Below are 13,736 nucleotides of genomic sequence, written 5' to 3'. Positions count from 1 at the left end.
CTCTTTCTCCTCCTTCTTTTTCTTAACAAAACAAACCAAACTCCACTTTCTGGGAGATTTCCTCATCTTTATCTTTCAGCCCCCTTCCATTTTGTATTTCTTGGATTTTTTTCTAAGAGATCCTTTTGAAAGCTCTTTTCAAAACATTACAACCTGGACTAGGCTCAGTGGCCTGCACCTCACCTGTAATCCCAGCAACTTGGGAGGCTAAAGTGGGAGGATTGCAAATTTGAGGCCAGCCTGGGCAAATTAGTGAGACCCTATCTTAAAACAAAATTTTAAAAAGGCTGGTTCTATGGCTCAGTGGTAGAGAGCTTGCCTAGCCCAAGGCCCTGAGTTCACATCCTCGGCCCTATTTTATTTAGAGAAAAGTCTCACTGAGATGCTTAGCACCTCACTCCTGCTGAAGCTGACTTTGAACTCGCCATCCTCCCGCCTCAACCTCCCAAGCTGTTGGTGTTATGGGTGTGCACAACCACGCCCGGCTGATAGCTTTTTTGTGGTTTTTCTCCATTCAATATCTCCGCCTCCTCCAAGTTACTTTTCTTCTGTTAATTTGTTTTGGTCTTGGTCTTTCTCACTGGCCTTCTTCAGGTGCCTGGGGGTCTGCCTATTGCTCTTACTGATAGAGGACACTGAAAGCTATTTGGAATACCTCTGCTTGTTGATGGAGCTTCTCTGTAGGGTTTTATGGCCAGACTGCTTCCAGTCAAACCACTAACATTATATCTTCAGAAAGTTCAAGGAGGATGCATTACACAGAGGCTAGTAGGCTCCCCCTAAAGAGGATGCTGTGGACAGGGTCTCTTGGGTTCGTGGGATTCCCTCAGAAAAGAGCCCGTCACTCCAAAAAAGGAGGAAATGTATGCCTGGCTCAGTGAGGGGAAGGTGGCACGGTAGTTGGTGGGTAACTTCCAGACAACCCAGGCAATCAGTTTGGTCCCTAAAGCAAAGGCTGGGACCTTTGGGTCAATGACTGTCTTATCTTGTCTCAAGGAGAAACATTATTGCCCTTGGCTGGGGAAGAGCTACAGGAGGCTTGGCACTTGCTGTCAGAGAAGGAGGACCTGGTGTTCTAGTGGCTTCTTCCACTCTTAGCCCCAGTTTGTCCCCCGGTCTGGATCTGACTTGCTACTTCTTGCGCCTTTGTGGGACAAACCAGGTTTCTTTTTTCCCATTGTTGTTTCTGATTCTGCACTTTTGGATCGGATGGATCAGTTACCACTTTACTTTCCATTTCATGAAAAGTTACATAGTTTTCTTTCCATTTCTCTGACTGTTCTGTGCCTTTATGAATATTAAATATTCTTTAAAATGTTGAAAAATACTTTAAAAAATGCTCTTAAAAACCCATTATACTCCTCTAGAGATAGCTCACATTCTCGCTTGAATATGTATTCCTTGCTTTACCCCAAAAGTGGCTCTCTAAACTTGTCTATGTCTTTGGGGGGATGGAGATATATATATAAATATAAACTGGGAATTGAACCCAGGTCTTTAAGCATGCTAGACAAGTGCTCTACCACTGAGCTATGCTTTCAGCCCTTGAAAATTTAATTTTGAGACAGGGTCTTACTGAGTTGCTCAGTCTGACCTCAAACTTGAGATCTTCCTGCCTCAGGCTCCCGAGAGTCTCTGGGATTACAGGAGTGTGCCACTGTACCCAGCTGGCCCAGGGGTTTTGAAGACACCAGTTTGCTTGATATTTTCAGAGAAAGTAAATATATCTTCAAAAATATATCTTCAAGGAGGATGCATTACGCAGAGGCTAGCAGGCACCCCCTAAAGAGGATGCTGTGGACAGGAGGTACACTATTGACTCATGTAATCGTCATCTGCAGGGCTACTCCAATCTTCTAGGAATTACACAACAGGGGAGACAGGCCGCATGGTACAAATGGTAGCAACCCCCGGTGTGACATGATAATTCTGTACTATCAAGAGAAAAGAAGAGAGTGCATTATGACGCCCTTAACAGGCAGTTTTTTTTTTTTTTTTTTTTGGTGGAGATGCACATGAACTCTTTTGAGCCTCTGAGCTTCACATTTTGTGAGGCAAAGCCAGCAGTGGACACATTAGTCACAGCTGGGCACATCCATTATTCCTTTGGGCCTGGGCAGCCTGTACATGACTTACTGTAAAACTGAATGCAGGAGTCCCCCGGGTACACTTGAACCAACTGATATTTTTCAGCAAGCGGAGAGAAGAATGATAGCAGGTTTGGTGGTGGTGATGTGGGGGGGACAATAATATTCAAGGTTAACATATGCCTGGCTGCTCACATTCAGAAATATTTTTGCAGCCTGGGCCCACTTGTGGTCAGGTCTGGCCATGGGATGGCAAAGGGTCTCAGCCGACTGGGTGCCTCCAATGCAGCCCTCTGGTTTTCTTTTCTTTTCTTTTTTTTTTTTTAAAAATATTTTCTCTACTAAATCATCAGCAAGGGAGTTCAATTCTTAAACCATTCCTGTGGTGCCCTTTGGTTTTCTATGGTTGCTGCAATAACCCTCCTCTTTGGCTTGAGAAGGTCTCCTGGCTCTGTGTCCACTCCAGTTTCTGAAGCTCTTCCCTTTGTCTGACACCCTAAGTGTCCAGCCCTCTGGGGGCCCACCCTCTCCTGCCTGTCTTGCCCTTTCAGATGGACTGTGTGCTTGGATGATGCATCTGGATCTTGTGCCACTTGGGATAGGATACTGCCTCATGAGATTGGTGCAATGTTTATGAATTTGTGGAGAGGCTGGAATGTGCCAGAAACTGGTGGCTACAGAAAGAGGAACAAGACTGGGTGGAGATTAGTGGGACTCAGCTGTGCAGATGGATAAATACAGCGTGGCCCATGAGGAAGGCAGAGCAGCCACATGGGCTCTTGGGGTACAGTCTTTGGTCTGGGCAGCTGCTCCCTGCTGCTGGGGATGAAGACGGTCCAGTGAGGGCAGCAGGCCCTGGCCTGGGCTCAGGGGGGCACCAGCTGCAGGAGGTTCCCTCTAGCACTTGTGTGAGAAGGGAGGACACAGGCTTGGACCCAAGGGACTCAGTCACCTTGAAGCCCCTCTCCCCTCAGCTTCTACTTGCTCACCTCCAAGCTAAGAAAGCCAGAATTACACCTGGAATCCCTTCCTGTGGTCATGAGGGGGCATGCACTGCCGCACAGATGGGGCCTCTGGGCAGCTCGGGAAAGAGCAGACTCTGCCATGAGTCCTCCCTTGGAATTCTCCCAGCCTGAGGTCTGCAGAGCTCCTTCCAGGAATGACTTGCTACCGCTTACAAATTACTCCTATTCTGGGCCACAGCCCAATCTCTGGGGACCATCTCCCTATCTTTTCCAACCCTGCATCCTCTTCTTGACCTAGAACCCTGCAGGTAGCATTTAGAGAGGGCTTACAACCTGCTGGGCCCTGGGCTGCCTCAGGTTGGCCTTGTAGCATCCATCATCTCCACCGCACAGGTGAGGAGCTGAGTCATGCAGAAGCAAAGCGGCTTGACCTGGTCACAAGGAAAACAGGGAAGATGGGAGACAGATCCACATGGGCTGACTCCCCAGGTCAGTGCCCTTGCCCACTGGGCACCCTGCCTACAAAACGAGCTGCCATGATCATTTCCTGCATGAGGAACAGGTCAGACAGGTGTGTGGGTGCCCAGGACTGGCTTCCTTGGACTAGTCCTGGAAATGCAGGGCCCACACTGGGGTTCACAGCATCAGAGGGAGCTGCCAGAGCTTTCAGGAGTCCAGCCCACTCTTCTTCTCTCCCCAGAGATATTCCTGCTGGCCAGATCCACTCCTCCTCTAGAACAGTACAGAGCAAACTCGACTCGACAGGCCGACTCTGTGATCCACCTGGCCCCGCAGTTCATCAGTCTCTGTTCATCTCAGAACTGAATCCACTCCCTCCTGGATGCTGTTTATGGCTTGTTTAACAATTTGATTAGTTTTAGAAACCAGCCCAGCAGATGTTACAGGAAACAGAATTCATCAGAGGTTCTCAGCAGCACTTCACCACGACTGAGATGATAAACAAACCCTTCTGTCTTCTAAAACCCAGACCCACTCCATTTCTAGATCCTTTTGCACTGTGTTCCACACTCTGATGACATGACGGTGGCAGTGGAAACAAAATAAATGTCTCAGGGGACACACTTGAATATGCATATTTGCACACATACATGTGTACATATATGTAAGTGTTTATGGCATGTGTACACACACACATACATACATACACACATGCAAAAGAGTGGCAAGAGGACATTCCCAGTTTGAGTTGAGCAGTTTCTTGAGAAGATCCCATGCTATCACTTTTTCGATGTTTATATGCTCTGCAGAAAGATATAGGAAGCCATTGCATGTCCCCACCTAATGTTTCTGCCTGGCTCTGCCCCTTTCCTAGAGTGAATGATAATAAAAACAAGAATGAGAACCAGCCCTCGGGACAGAGCCCACCCTCAGTGCGTGTCAGAAGTGTCCTCTTGAAGACCACCTGTCATAACTCACTCCTCCCCAGACTTCAGTGCATGATGGGCCCAGGTACAGACACTGACTCCTCCGCTTTGATCTCAAAAGTCACAATGGTGCCAGGACGAGGGTGAGGCTCCTCGGAGTGGGTGCCTCCTTAAATTTTGCATCCTGGTCCCTTGAACACACCCAATCCTGAGCTTGACTCTCCACCTCTAGGTTCATGGTGTCTCAGCAATGTCTGTGGAATAGTGTCCCATCTGCCTAGAGCTCAGTTCGGTCCAGAGTGGGCTTGCTCTGCTCCTGATAAGCTGTGTGACATTAGGCTGGTTTCACAACCTTTTTCATAACTTTTCTGAACCTTCTGGTTTTTCATTAATAAAAGATCATTCCCATCTCCCCTACAGGGCCGCAGTAAGGATAAGGATGCTGTGTAAGTGTTTGGCACAGGGCTTGGCTTGCAGTGAGTGTCCATGGTAGGGGGTGCTCAGCTAAAAAACTGTTAGTTGTCATCATCATGACTGACGGTGCTGGTGACAACTCATTCATGCTGCAGGGTCAAGACCTGAGGTCTAGAAAGAGGCTTTCCCTGGGTTTCATTAAAAACAACTTAGCACCCTGAATGCAAGATCACGTTTGCTGCTTGCTTATTGAGCTAAAATGAAACTGCATGCTGGGTGTTCACCAGAGAGCCTCTTGCTACCTAGCAACCTACTTCCTGAAACTCTTCTAGGGGCCAGAGTCCAAGTGCTCCAGGAGCCCGATGAGAAACAGGCAAGGGACCCCACCCAAGCCGACTCCCGGGGGAATCAGAGAGGGTGTGCAGGAGATGGGGAGAGGAAAGCCAGGCTTACTTACTGCTTTCATTTTGTGGATGTTGGACTAAAACTTGAAATTGCAGCCGCAGGATCCCTGGATTCTGGGCGTCTTGGTCACAGCCCTGCAGGGAGAGATTGAAGTTCCCAGCCATGTTCCCGGGCTGCTTGTCCTCCAACTTGAACACCTCGGGGTTGGTGGTGGAGCCTGGGATGTAGTACTCCACCCGCTCTTCCTTCTTCTCACAGTTGGAGACGTTGAAGGTGAGGAAGGTGACGCTGGCCCGCAGGTGTTCGGGGACCACAAACTGCCACGTCATAAGCTCATCCTCGGGGAAGCCTTCTGGGTAGTTGGCAGACATCAGGGTGGCAGAGCCTTCCCCTTCAAACACAGACTCGATGATGCACAGGCCTGTTGGGAATGGAACCCGACCAGAAAGAAAAGGAGGTGACTACACAATCACAGTTCCCAACTCCTAGGAGTGAGTTTGGATGTATGTTTACACTCAGCAGGGGAAAAGCCCTACTTGGTGGACTGTGCCCATTTCCTTGGTGTAAATACTCCCATGGCTGACTTCAAGCTTCCAACACAACTGGATACAGAGTCGGGCAACAGACAACATTATATTGTATGTCTGCCAAAAAGATAGGATAGTCATAAATAACCTGGAGATCAGAGATCATAGTAAAATGTAGTAAAATAATTAGGAAGTGATGAGCTGGGCGTATTTATTACCTTTGCTTCTAAAATGCTTTATTGAATTGTAAGTTTATACAATGTTATTGCTGAGACCGACTCTGTTTAACATCAGCTCACAAAATTCCAGAACACTTAAGGAGCACCCCCCAGGAGCCATTGTGAGTGTATAGAAAATGTGAGGGAGACACAGGTAGGGCAACCAAGTTTGTGAAAATAAATATCATATGCAGGCAGGACAAAGAAAAGAGATGTTCTGTTTGTTTAAGAGAGAAAGGAGGCTCTCACAAGTGGCCCGAGTGGCTTATAGGAGCATGGGATCTTCCTTGAGGGCGTTAGTTGACTGCTACAGAATGGCCGACCATGTGCCATCCCTGCCCTAGAAAAATGGCGGCCACTTCCTGTGTTTCCATCTACCCACTAGGGAGGGAGGGGTGTGCTCACGTTTTATAGACGAGCGGTTGGCAATGCTGAAGCCAGAGACATTTCGGGGGTGGAACCACGGCAGGTGCAAGGCCATCTTCACTCCCTCCTGCATCTTGATCCGGGACACAGTGCCATTGCTGCAGAAGATGCCGATCCTGACTACAGTGGCATCGATGCGGCCACTGATGGAGTGAGTGACCCCGTCGGCACAGCTCTCCCCGGGCCCGATCTGCCTCAGGCGTGGGAGAGAGAACTGCAGCTCCAGGCCGATGCGCTTGTGAGCTTTGACGTCCCAGATGAAAGTTCTGTTGAGGGTGGGCAACGTCGATGTCGCGGGCTGAAGCTGAACCTCCCCAAAAGGACAGGGGCCTGACATGCAGTCTGCAAGAATCCACAAGAGCAATTTTGATCATGGATGTTGTAAGGCCACATGCTGCTCCTCTCAGCCCCCTGGAGCGGACCCTATGGGGCTCTGCCCAGGTGGCTTTTACCAGCAAGTGCACTCACTCCCCAGCTGCTGCGGGTCTGGGGAGAGCCTCAGCTGGGTCTGGTCTAAGCCTCAGTTTTTTGACCAGAAAAGTCTAAGAGGTTTAGCTGCCCCCTCACTCCCATCCCAAGGCAGGAGTTGCAGTCCTCAGCCAATAACTGCTTGAGGCAGGACCAAAAAGCCTGATATCCTGCTTTGAGTGGCATGACCCGGGGTGCCATTCATGCTCCAGCACTCTCCGTGAGAACAGGCTGAGGCCAGATGTTAGCTGAAACCACATCTGTGCTCACTTCCCCCTGGCTTTTCCTGCTTCCCTCACTTTGGGTTTCTTCTGGGAACACTCTTGATAAATGACTTAAACAAAAACCCTTGTCCCAGGCTCTGCTTCCAGGGCATCCGACCCAAGATGCCTCCTAACTACTGTGTTTTCCTGACCAAGTGGAGCCCGGCTGGTGGACCTCTGACCAGACCTTACTGGAGGCCAGAAGAAGCTGCGTGCAATGAAGTCCGTGCTTTGGGATGTCCAACTTCCCCTATTCTGAGTTCTGGTTTCACAATTTCTAGAGCGCAGTGCCAAGATCCACCTTTTACACCTGCGTTCCCCATCAATATTCTCACCCACATGCTGAGGTGTGCACCCCAAGTCTACAACTCCCGGGTGTCTGGAGCCTGCAGCAAAGTGATCTTCCTGTTGTGTGGCTTTATGGGAGTGTTTTGTGCCACTGTAGTTGAATTCTGAAGTGCTCACAACTAATGACACCCTTTAAAGTATTTTGTTTCCCAAGCCTTTTAAAACAAAGTGAAACACATTACTATCAAGGAAGAAATAAGTGGAGACAGGTGATAGAAAGCAGGCACTTCAGTGCACAGGGGTTCTGAAGGATGTGATGGCGTTTGTAATAATAATCTGTAAATATTTAAATATTTATTTCTGTTTTTTTTTTTGTCGGGGGGTAGGGGGATTGAACCCAAGGGGTGCTTGATCACTGAGCTACATCCCCAGCCCTTTTTATTTATTCATTTATTTATTTAGAAATAGGGTCTCTCTAAATTGCTAAGGGCCTTGCTAAATTGTCCAGGTTGGTCTTGAACTTGCAATCCTCCTGACTCGGCCTCCCCAGTTGCTGGGATTACAGGTGTGCACCACCATGCACAGCTATTCCTGCTTTTGTGGGTTGTTTGAAAGGACTGTTGACTTCAAACAAAATGACAGGTGAAATCTGGAGCTGTCTAGCACTTCTGAAGTCATCCATGCCAAACCTCTCAGTTTTGCAAAACAGCCCCGGAGTCCAGGTGTCTTGGGTCTAACCACTTGCAGTACACATCAATGCCAGGACAAAGGCCCAGTCTGTGTTTGATCAAGCACGAGTTTGCCAATGCACTCTGCAGCCATATCAATAAAATAGGGTTAGATAAAGAGGTGACTAATGTGGCTGAAATCAGACTTTCTGTGTTGGTAAAGATAGTACCTATTTGGGGAGCTCATGGAAACTTGGTTGTTTATATTAAGCCACCTCTTAGCTGTCCATGCATATGCCCACTGTGTCCAGGGTAGCATTACTTGGGCTCTGCTGGGTTCTGTACTCTTGGGGAATCATTTATTCCTATTAAAGCTCTCAGCCCTGGTTCCACCCCAGACCCTCCTGGAGAATATTTTTTAAATATGCATGCTTGGACCACCCGAAGGATTCTGACTTAATTCCATATCAAGGACCCAGGGTTGAAAGGCCCTCCCACCTCCCAGCCTCAGCTCTGCCACCTGCCATGGTACTGAAAGAGCTAGGCTATGAACACAATTTTTCATTCATTACTTTGGGGGTATTGAGGATGGACCCAGAGATAAGAATAGTCCAGACCAGTCACAGAGTGGCATGCCTGTAAAACCAGGAGGTCAGGAGGCTGAGACAGGAGGATTGCCAGATCAAAGCCAGCCTCAGCAAAAATGAGGCGCTAAGCAACTCAGTGAGACCCTGTCTCTAAATAAAATATAAAATAGGGTTGGGGCTGTGGCTCAGTGGTCGAGTGTCCCTGAGTTCAATCCCTGGTACCTTGGAATAGTCCAAATGACCCGCATGGCTCCACACCCTCTGGTGTGGCTCCCGCATTCTGTCCACTGCAAAAAATTTTTAAATAACTTAAAGGAATATAGGAATATACAGAGGAGGGAGAAGTGTCATTTCTGAGGTGATTGACAACCTGCTTTTTTCCTGTAGATGTCTACATCCATTAACTTGCTTGGGACTATTGAAGACGGGACGAGAACTGAGATGTAATTTCCCTTGAAACTTTCTGTTGCTTACCCAGAAAAGGAAGTGAGGGGGCGGGCAGACCACTGGATTTGATTCCAGTGTCTAGATTGGTTATTTTAAAAATTGATTTTTCCCTATCACTTTCAAAAGTTAAGAGCATGCATTTTTACTACCTAGCAAACAGCGTGGGCAAACTGGGGCTGAAAGGCAGAATATATTCAACTGTTTGTGACATGTCATTTGTTAGCTTTTTCAAAAAGGAAGTCACTTTATTGCACTGATTCTGAAAGTGAGCATAGGATGGGGGTGGAGCTCAGTGGCAGAGGGCTTGCCTGGCAAGTGTGAGCCCCTGGGTTCTATCCCCAGCAACATAGAATAGAATGGAATGGAATAGAATAGAAATGAACACTTGTTAAAAAAAGAAAGAAAGAAAACAAAGGACAGTACAGAAGGATAGAAAGAAGAAAGCGAAGGTCACCTGTTCCTTTCCCCCATCCCCAGTAGATATAGTATGGGATTAGCATTTTGTTCTTTATCTCTCCTGACTTTGGGCTCTGTATGATTACGTGTATGCGTGTGGGTGTGCATGTTATGTGTGTGCTCATTCACATAATGCAACAAACTGTTCTTCTGTATAGACTGTATTGTTCTTTTCTTTTTTTTTTTTTGGTACTGGGGATTAAACCCAGGGGTGCTCAACCACTGAGCCACATACTCAGCCCAGCTCCCCACTTTTTTATTTTTTAATGTATGTTATTTAGAGGCAGGGTCTTGCTGAGTTGCTTAGGGCCTCATTAAATTGCTGAGGCTGGCTCTGAACTCATGATCCTCTTGCCTCAGCCTTCTGCATTGTTCTTGATGGAACCAAACTACCCTTGGCGTCTTTCCATGAGGAATACACAAACTTAACATTCTTTTAATGGTGACACACCATTCCACTGGATTCTTAAAGTATACTGATATTCTACTCAGCTCTGTAAAGGCTTCAATGAGGCTTTAATTGCCATCAATTTAAACTGATAAATTAATCTGGGGGAGAATTGATGCTTTAAAAACACTGTGTTTTTTGTCAAGGAATGTGATAGCTCTCTTCTTTTACCGAAGTCTTTTCTTTTGTCTTTCCGCAAAATTTTCCATTTTGCTTCAGAAATATTGTGTGTCCTTGTTAAGATTATCCATAAATATTTAATTAGAAATTCTGGATAATGGAGACCATCAGCTTGCAGGATGGGAACTCCTACCCTGTTCTTTGTTTTATTGGTAACACTTCTGTGTCTGATGAATATGGCGTGCGCCAACTGCGCCCAGCAAATATAGTTTTTTAAACTATAGCTCTTTTAATGCTCTCACTGTCATTAATATCTACTAACTCTTATTTGGCATGCCGATTGGGAAACCAGAAATTTTGAAAGCTCCCCACCCCCACCTGCTTCCCATATCAACCTGCTATCCCAAGCTCAAATTATGAATAATAAAAATATCAAATACATATACTTTGAATTCTTGTGTTATACATTTTCAATCCATTATTTTATTTCATTCTCCTACCAACCTTAGTGGTTTGGTATGATGACTCTTATTTCATAGATAAGAAAACTAAGGCACAAAACAGTCGAGTAACTCATGTGAAGCCTCAGGATAGGTCACATGACTCAGCCCTGGAGCGTGAAGCTAAATCCAGCTCGACCACTCTCTAAAGCTGGTTTATTCCTGGTGCTTGCGGACACATGGCCCCTCTTACCTCCTCAACCTTCTGATTCCTTTTGCTTCCAACTCTGTTATGGGTTGAATGTGTCTCCTCCAAAACCCGCAGACTGATGGAGCCCTCTTGGATGGGCTTGGGACCCCTCTAAAGAGCTTAAGGTTGAAGGGAGAGCTCTCTTTCTCTCCTGCCTTGCCACTTGCTATACCTTGACCTCGGGCCTCCCAAATTCCAGAACCGTGAGAAAATGAATCTCTGTTCTTTATAAATCACCCAGTCTCAGGGATTCTGTTATAGTAGCACAAATGGACTAAGGTGAACTCCCTTGACTTTTGCTGACCTGAAGATCTGCAGCTCATGGGCCTCTCTGGGACTCCATGAAGAGACCATGTGGCTGAGTGGTTAAGGACAGACTCTGGATCCAGAGTTCTGGGCTCCTCCCCTGGCCTGCGACTTACTAGCTGTGCCATCTTGGACAAGTCCTTCTCTGGGAACGTCTCAATAGAGATCTTCTGGAGACCAAACAAATTAACCTGTGTAAGGCACTTAGAACTGGCCACACAAGAGCTGGATAGGGAGAGTGCAGAGCCCACCTGTCCAGCTTCATGGGGGAAAGAGGGGCAGGGAGGGGCGGAGCCATAGCCCAGAGCTCCCGAGGGGCAACTTACCGATATTCTTCTGGATCTCCATGACAAAGTGGTTCTGTGGGTCCTGGCAGCTAAAGGTAAAGACCATTTTCTCTCCAGCTTTGATGAACAACACAGTCATATGCCTTTTAGAAACGATGATGAAGCAGGGCTTTGCTGGCGGAGCTGATGTCCCCCGCTTTATGAGAATGGTAATGTTGCTTCCTTGGGGCAGAGCAATCTCAGAAGCCTCTGGAAGGAGGAAGAAAGATGCAGTGAGCGGATGCTTAGGTCTGCACACCTGCCCACCTGTCAGCTGGCTCAGGGAGGATGCCCTCTCTCACACCTCGTGCCTTCCCTCCTGGTCTGATGGTGCAAACCGACAGCGCTGACATTGCTGGCACCAAAGAACCAGTGCACTGCCGGGCACGAACATCTGTCTGTCTCTTCATTGGATTATTGATTTTGCTACAAGTTAAAAACCACGTCCCAGATATCTTGAGCAATTTGTTTTCAGATACCTGACTTATAGTATTAAATAACGACCAGAGTCATTTTCACTTGTCTTTTTATTGGCAGGGAGGAGAACTGGGGATTGAACTCAGGGGCACTCAACCACTGAGCCACATCCCCAGCCCTATTTTGTATTTTATTTAGAGACAGGATCTCACTGAGTTGCTTAGCACCTCACTTTTTGCTGAGGCTGGCTTTGAACTTGTAATCCTCCTGCCTCAACTACCCAAACTCCTGAGATCACAGGCATTCGCCACCATGCCCGGCTCCACTTATCTTCTTGATATGACTGTAGAAGAAACCATCTGTCTTGATTTTGGATCTGGGACGCTTCCCAACAGCTCACGTGTTGCAGGCTTGGTCAGAGGTGGAGCCTTCAAGAGTCCTCTGATCTCATTGGTAGCTTAAGGGGCTATTAGGAGGTGGCTTAGTTAGAGGAGGAAGAAGGTCACTGGGGGTGTGCCCTTGAAGGCTACATTTGTCCCCAGCCCCTTCCTCTCTTCTTACTTCCTGGCTGTCATGTGCTTCTGTTACGATGGAAGGCTTCACTGCATGCCCAGAAACTATGAAGCCAAGTGATTATTGACTGAAGCCTCTAAAACCCTGAGCCAAAGTAAATCTTTCCTCCTTCAAGTCCATTTTCTCTGGCATTTTGTCACAGTGACAGAAAGCTGACTAATACCCCAGTGAAGAGGCATGTTTATCTGCAAAGAGCCACTGTCTCCTGCTGTAGCACTTGGCACATCCAGAACATACATATGTATAGGAGTAGGGTGGGGGTAGGAAGATGTTTGCAGAAATTAGAAGTAAACATACTTCTGATGTTTACTCATTGATACTACTGTATCAATGAGCTTGGAAAGTTAAAAAAAAGCTATGACCTCAGATTGGGATTCAGCAAAAACACTTGAGCAAATAATACTAAGCCAATGAGGTGGGGACTGGTTACTAAGCAGAGGAGTGCCCGTGTCATCATGAGGCCGTGCTCATGAACAAGCCCAGTCTCTATCCTACTTGATTGCTTGATTAATGTTTAAATGCTCTAGACCAAAGGGGAAGAGCCCTTCTTAGCAGCCCCTGCCCTGGTCTTGATTGTAGGGTTCTGATCGTAGGCAGGCTGGTCTGGGAGCCGAGGGGGGTGGGATAGATGGTTGTAGGTAGGTCCTGTGGAGGGAACCCGGGGCCCACACAGACTGATGGAACCACAGTACCAGCATGGGGGCTTCTGTCTCACCCTGTTCTGGCATAAAGACATGGTCAATCAGTACCAGTTATGGAGCCTGTACACATAAGGTGCTCAAAAGAAGTCAGTGAGTAGACTGCAATCTACCAAGAGCTTTTCATTTCTCAGCTATGATTTTCCCCGTTTCTTTTAAAATCAACTTTTTTGAGGCATAATTTACATACATTTAAAAGGATTCCCTGATTGTAACGATGATCGTGACCAAGGTCACAATGAGGGGACTGTTCTGGGTCTTGACTATGGTGGCGACTACCTGCTGTATATAAATGCCCAAATCCATCACAATGCACATGGAGAGTGGTGGTGTTCATTTTATATATTATTTTAATAGAAATGAGGAGAAGTGTTCAAAAGAGTGTCTGTCTACACAAAAAAGGCATTTAATAAATGAACAGTGGAATAATTATGGATATACCTAAATAAGGTTTAATAATATTTTGGGTGGTGATGGATTGGCAATGTGGCTCAGGGGTAGAGCACTTGCTTCCCATGCACAAGGCCCTGAGTTCAAACCCCAGTACCACACAC

At 47.1% G+C, this 13,736-nt stretch overlaps 1 protein-coding gene across 1 annotated transcript in view; it reads right to left on the bottom strand.

Moving 5' to 3' along the window:
• Cdcp1 (CUB domain containing protein 1) overlaps positions 1-11,825 on the bottom strand; it is a 24,925-nt gene extending 13,100 nt beyond the window's left edge. The window contains exons 1-3 of the mRNA XM_048794808.1: positions 11,495-11,825; positions 6,407-6,769; positions 5,309-5,677 (exon numbers count right to left, since the gene is read on the bottom strand). Coding sequence (XP_048650765.1) covers positions 5,309-5,677; positions 6,407-6,769; positions 11,495-11,594 — 832 coding nt within the window. The 5' untranslated portion in view covers positions 11,595-11,825. The remainder of the gene's footprint in view (positions 1-5,308; positions 5,678-6,406; positions 6,770-11,494) is intronic.
• Positions 11,826-13,736: the final 1,911 nt, after the last annotated feature.

Source organism: Marmota marmota, unplaced genomic scaffold (assembly GCF_001458135.2).
Source record: "Marmota marmota marmota unplaced genomic scaffold, marMar, whole genome shotgun sequence".
NCBI classification, from domain to species: Eukaryota; Metazoa; Chordata; class Mammalia; order Rodentia; family Sciuridae; genus Marmota; species Marmota marmota.
Note: the sequence above shows the minus strand (reverse complement) of the source record. Positions and strands in the feature narration are given on the sequence as shown.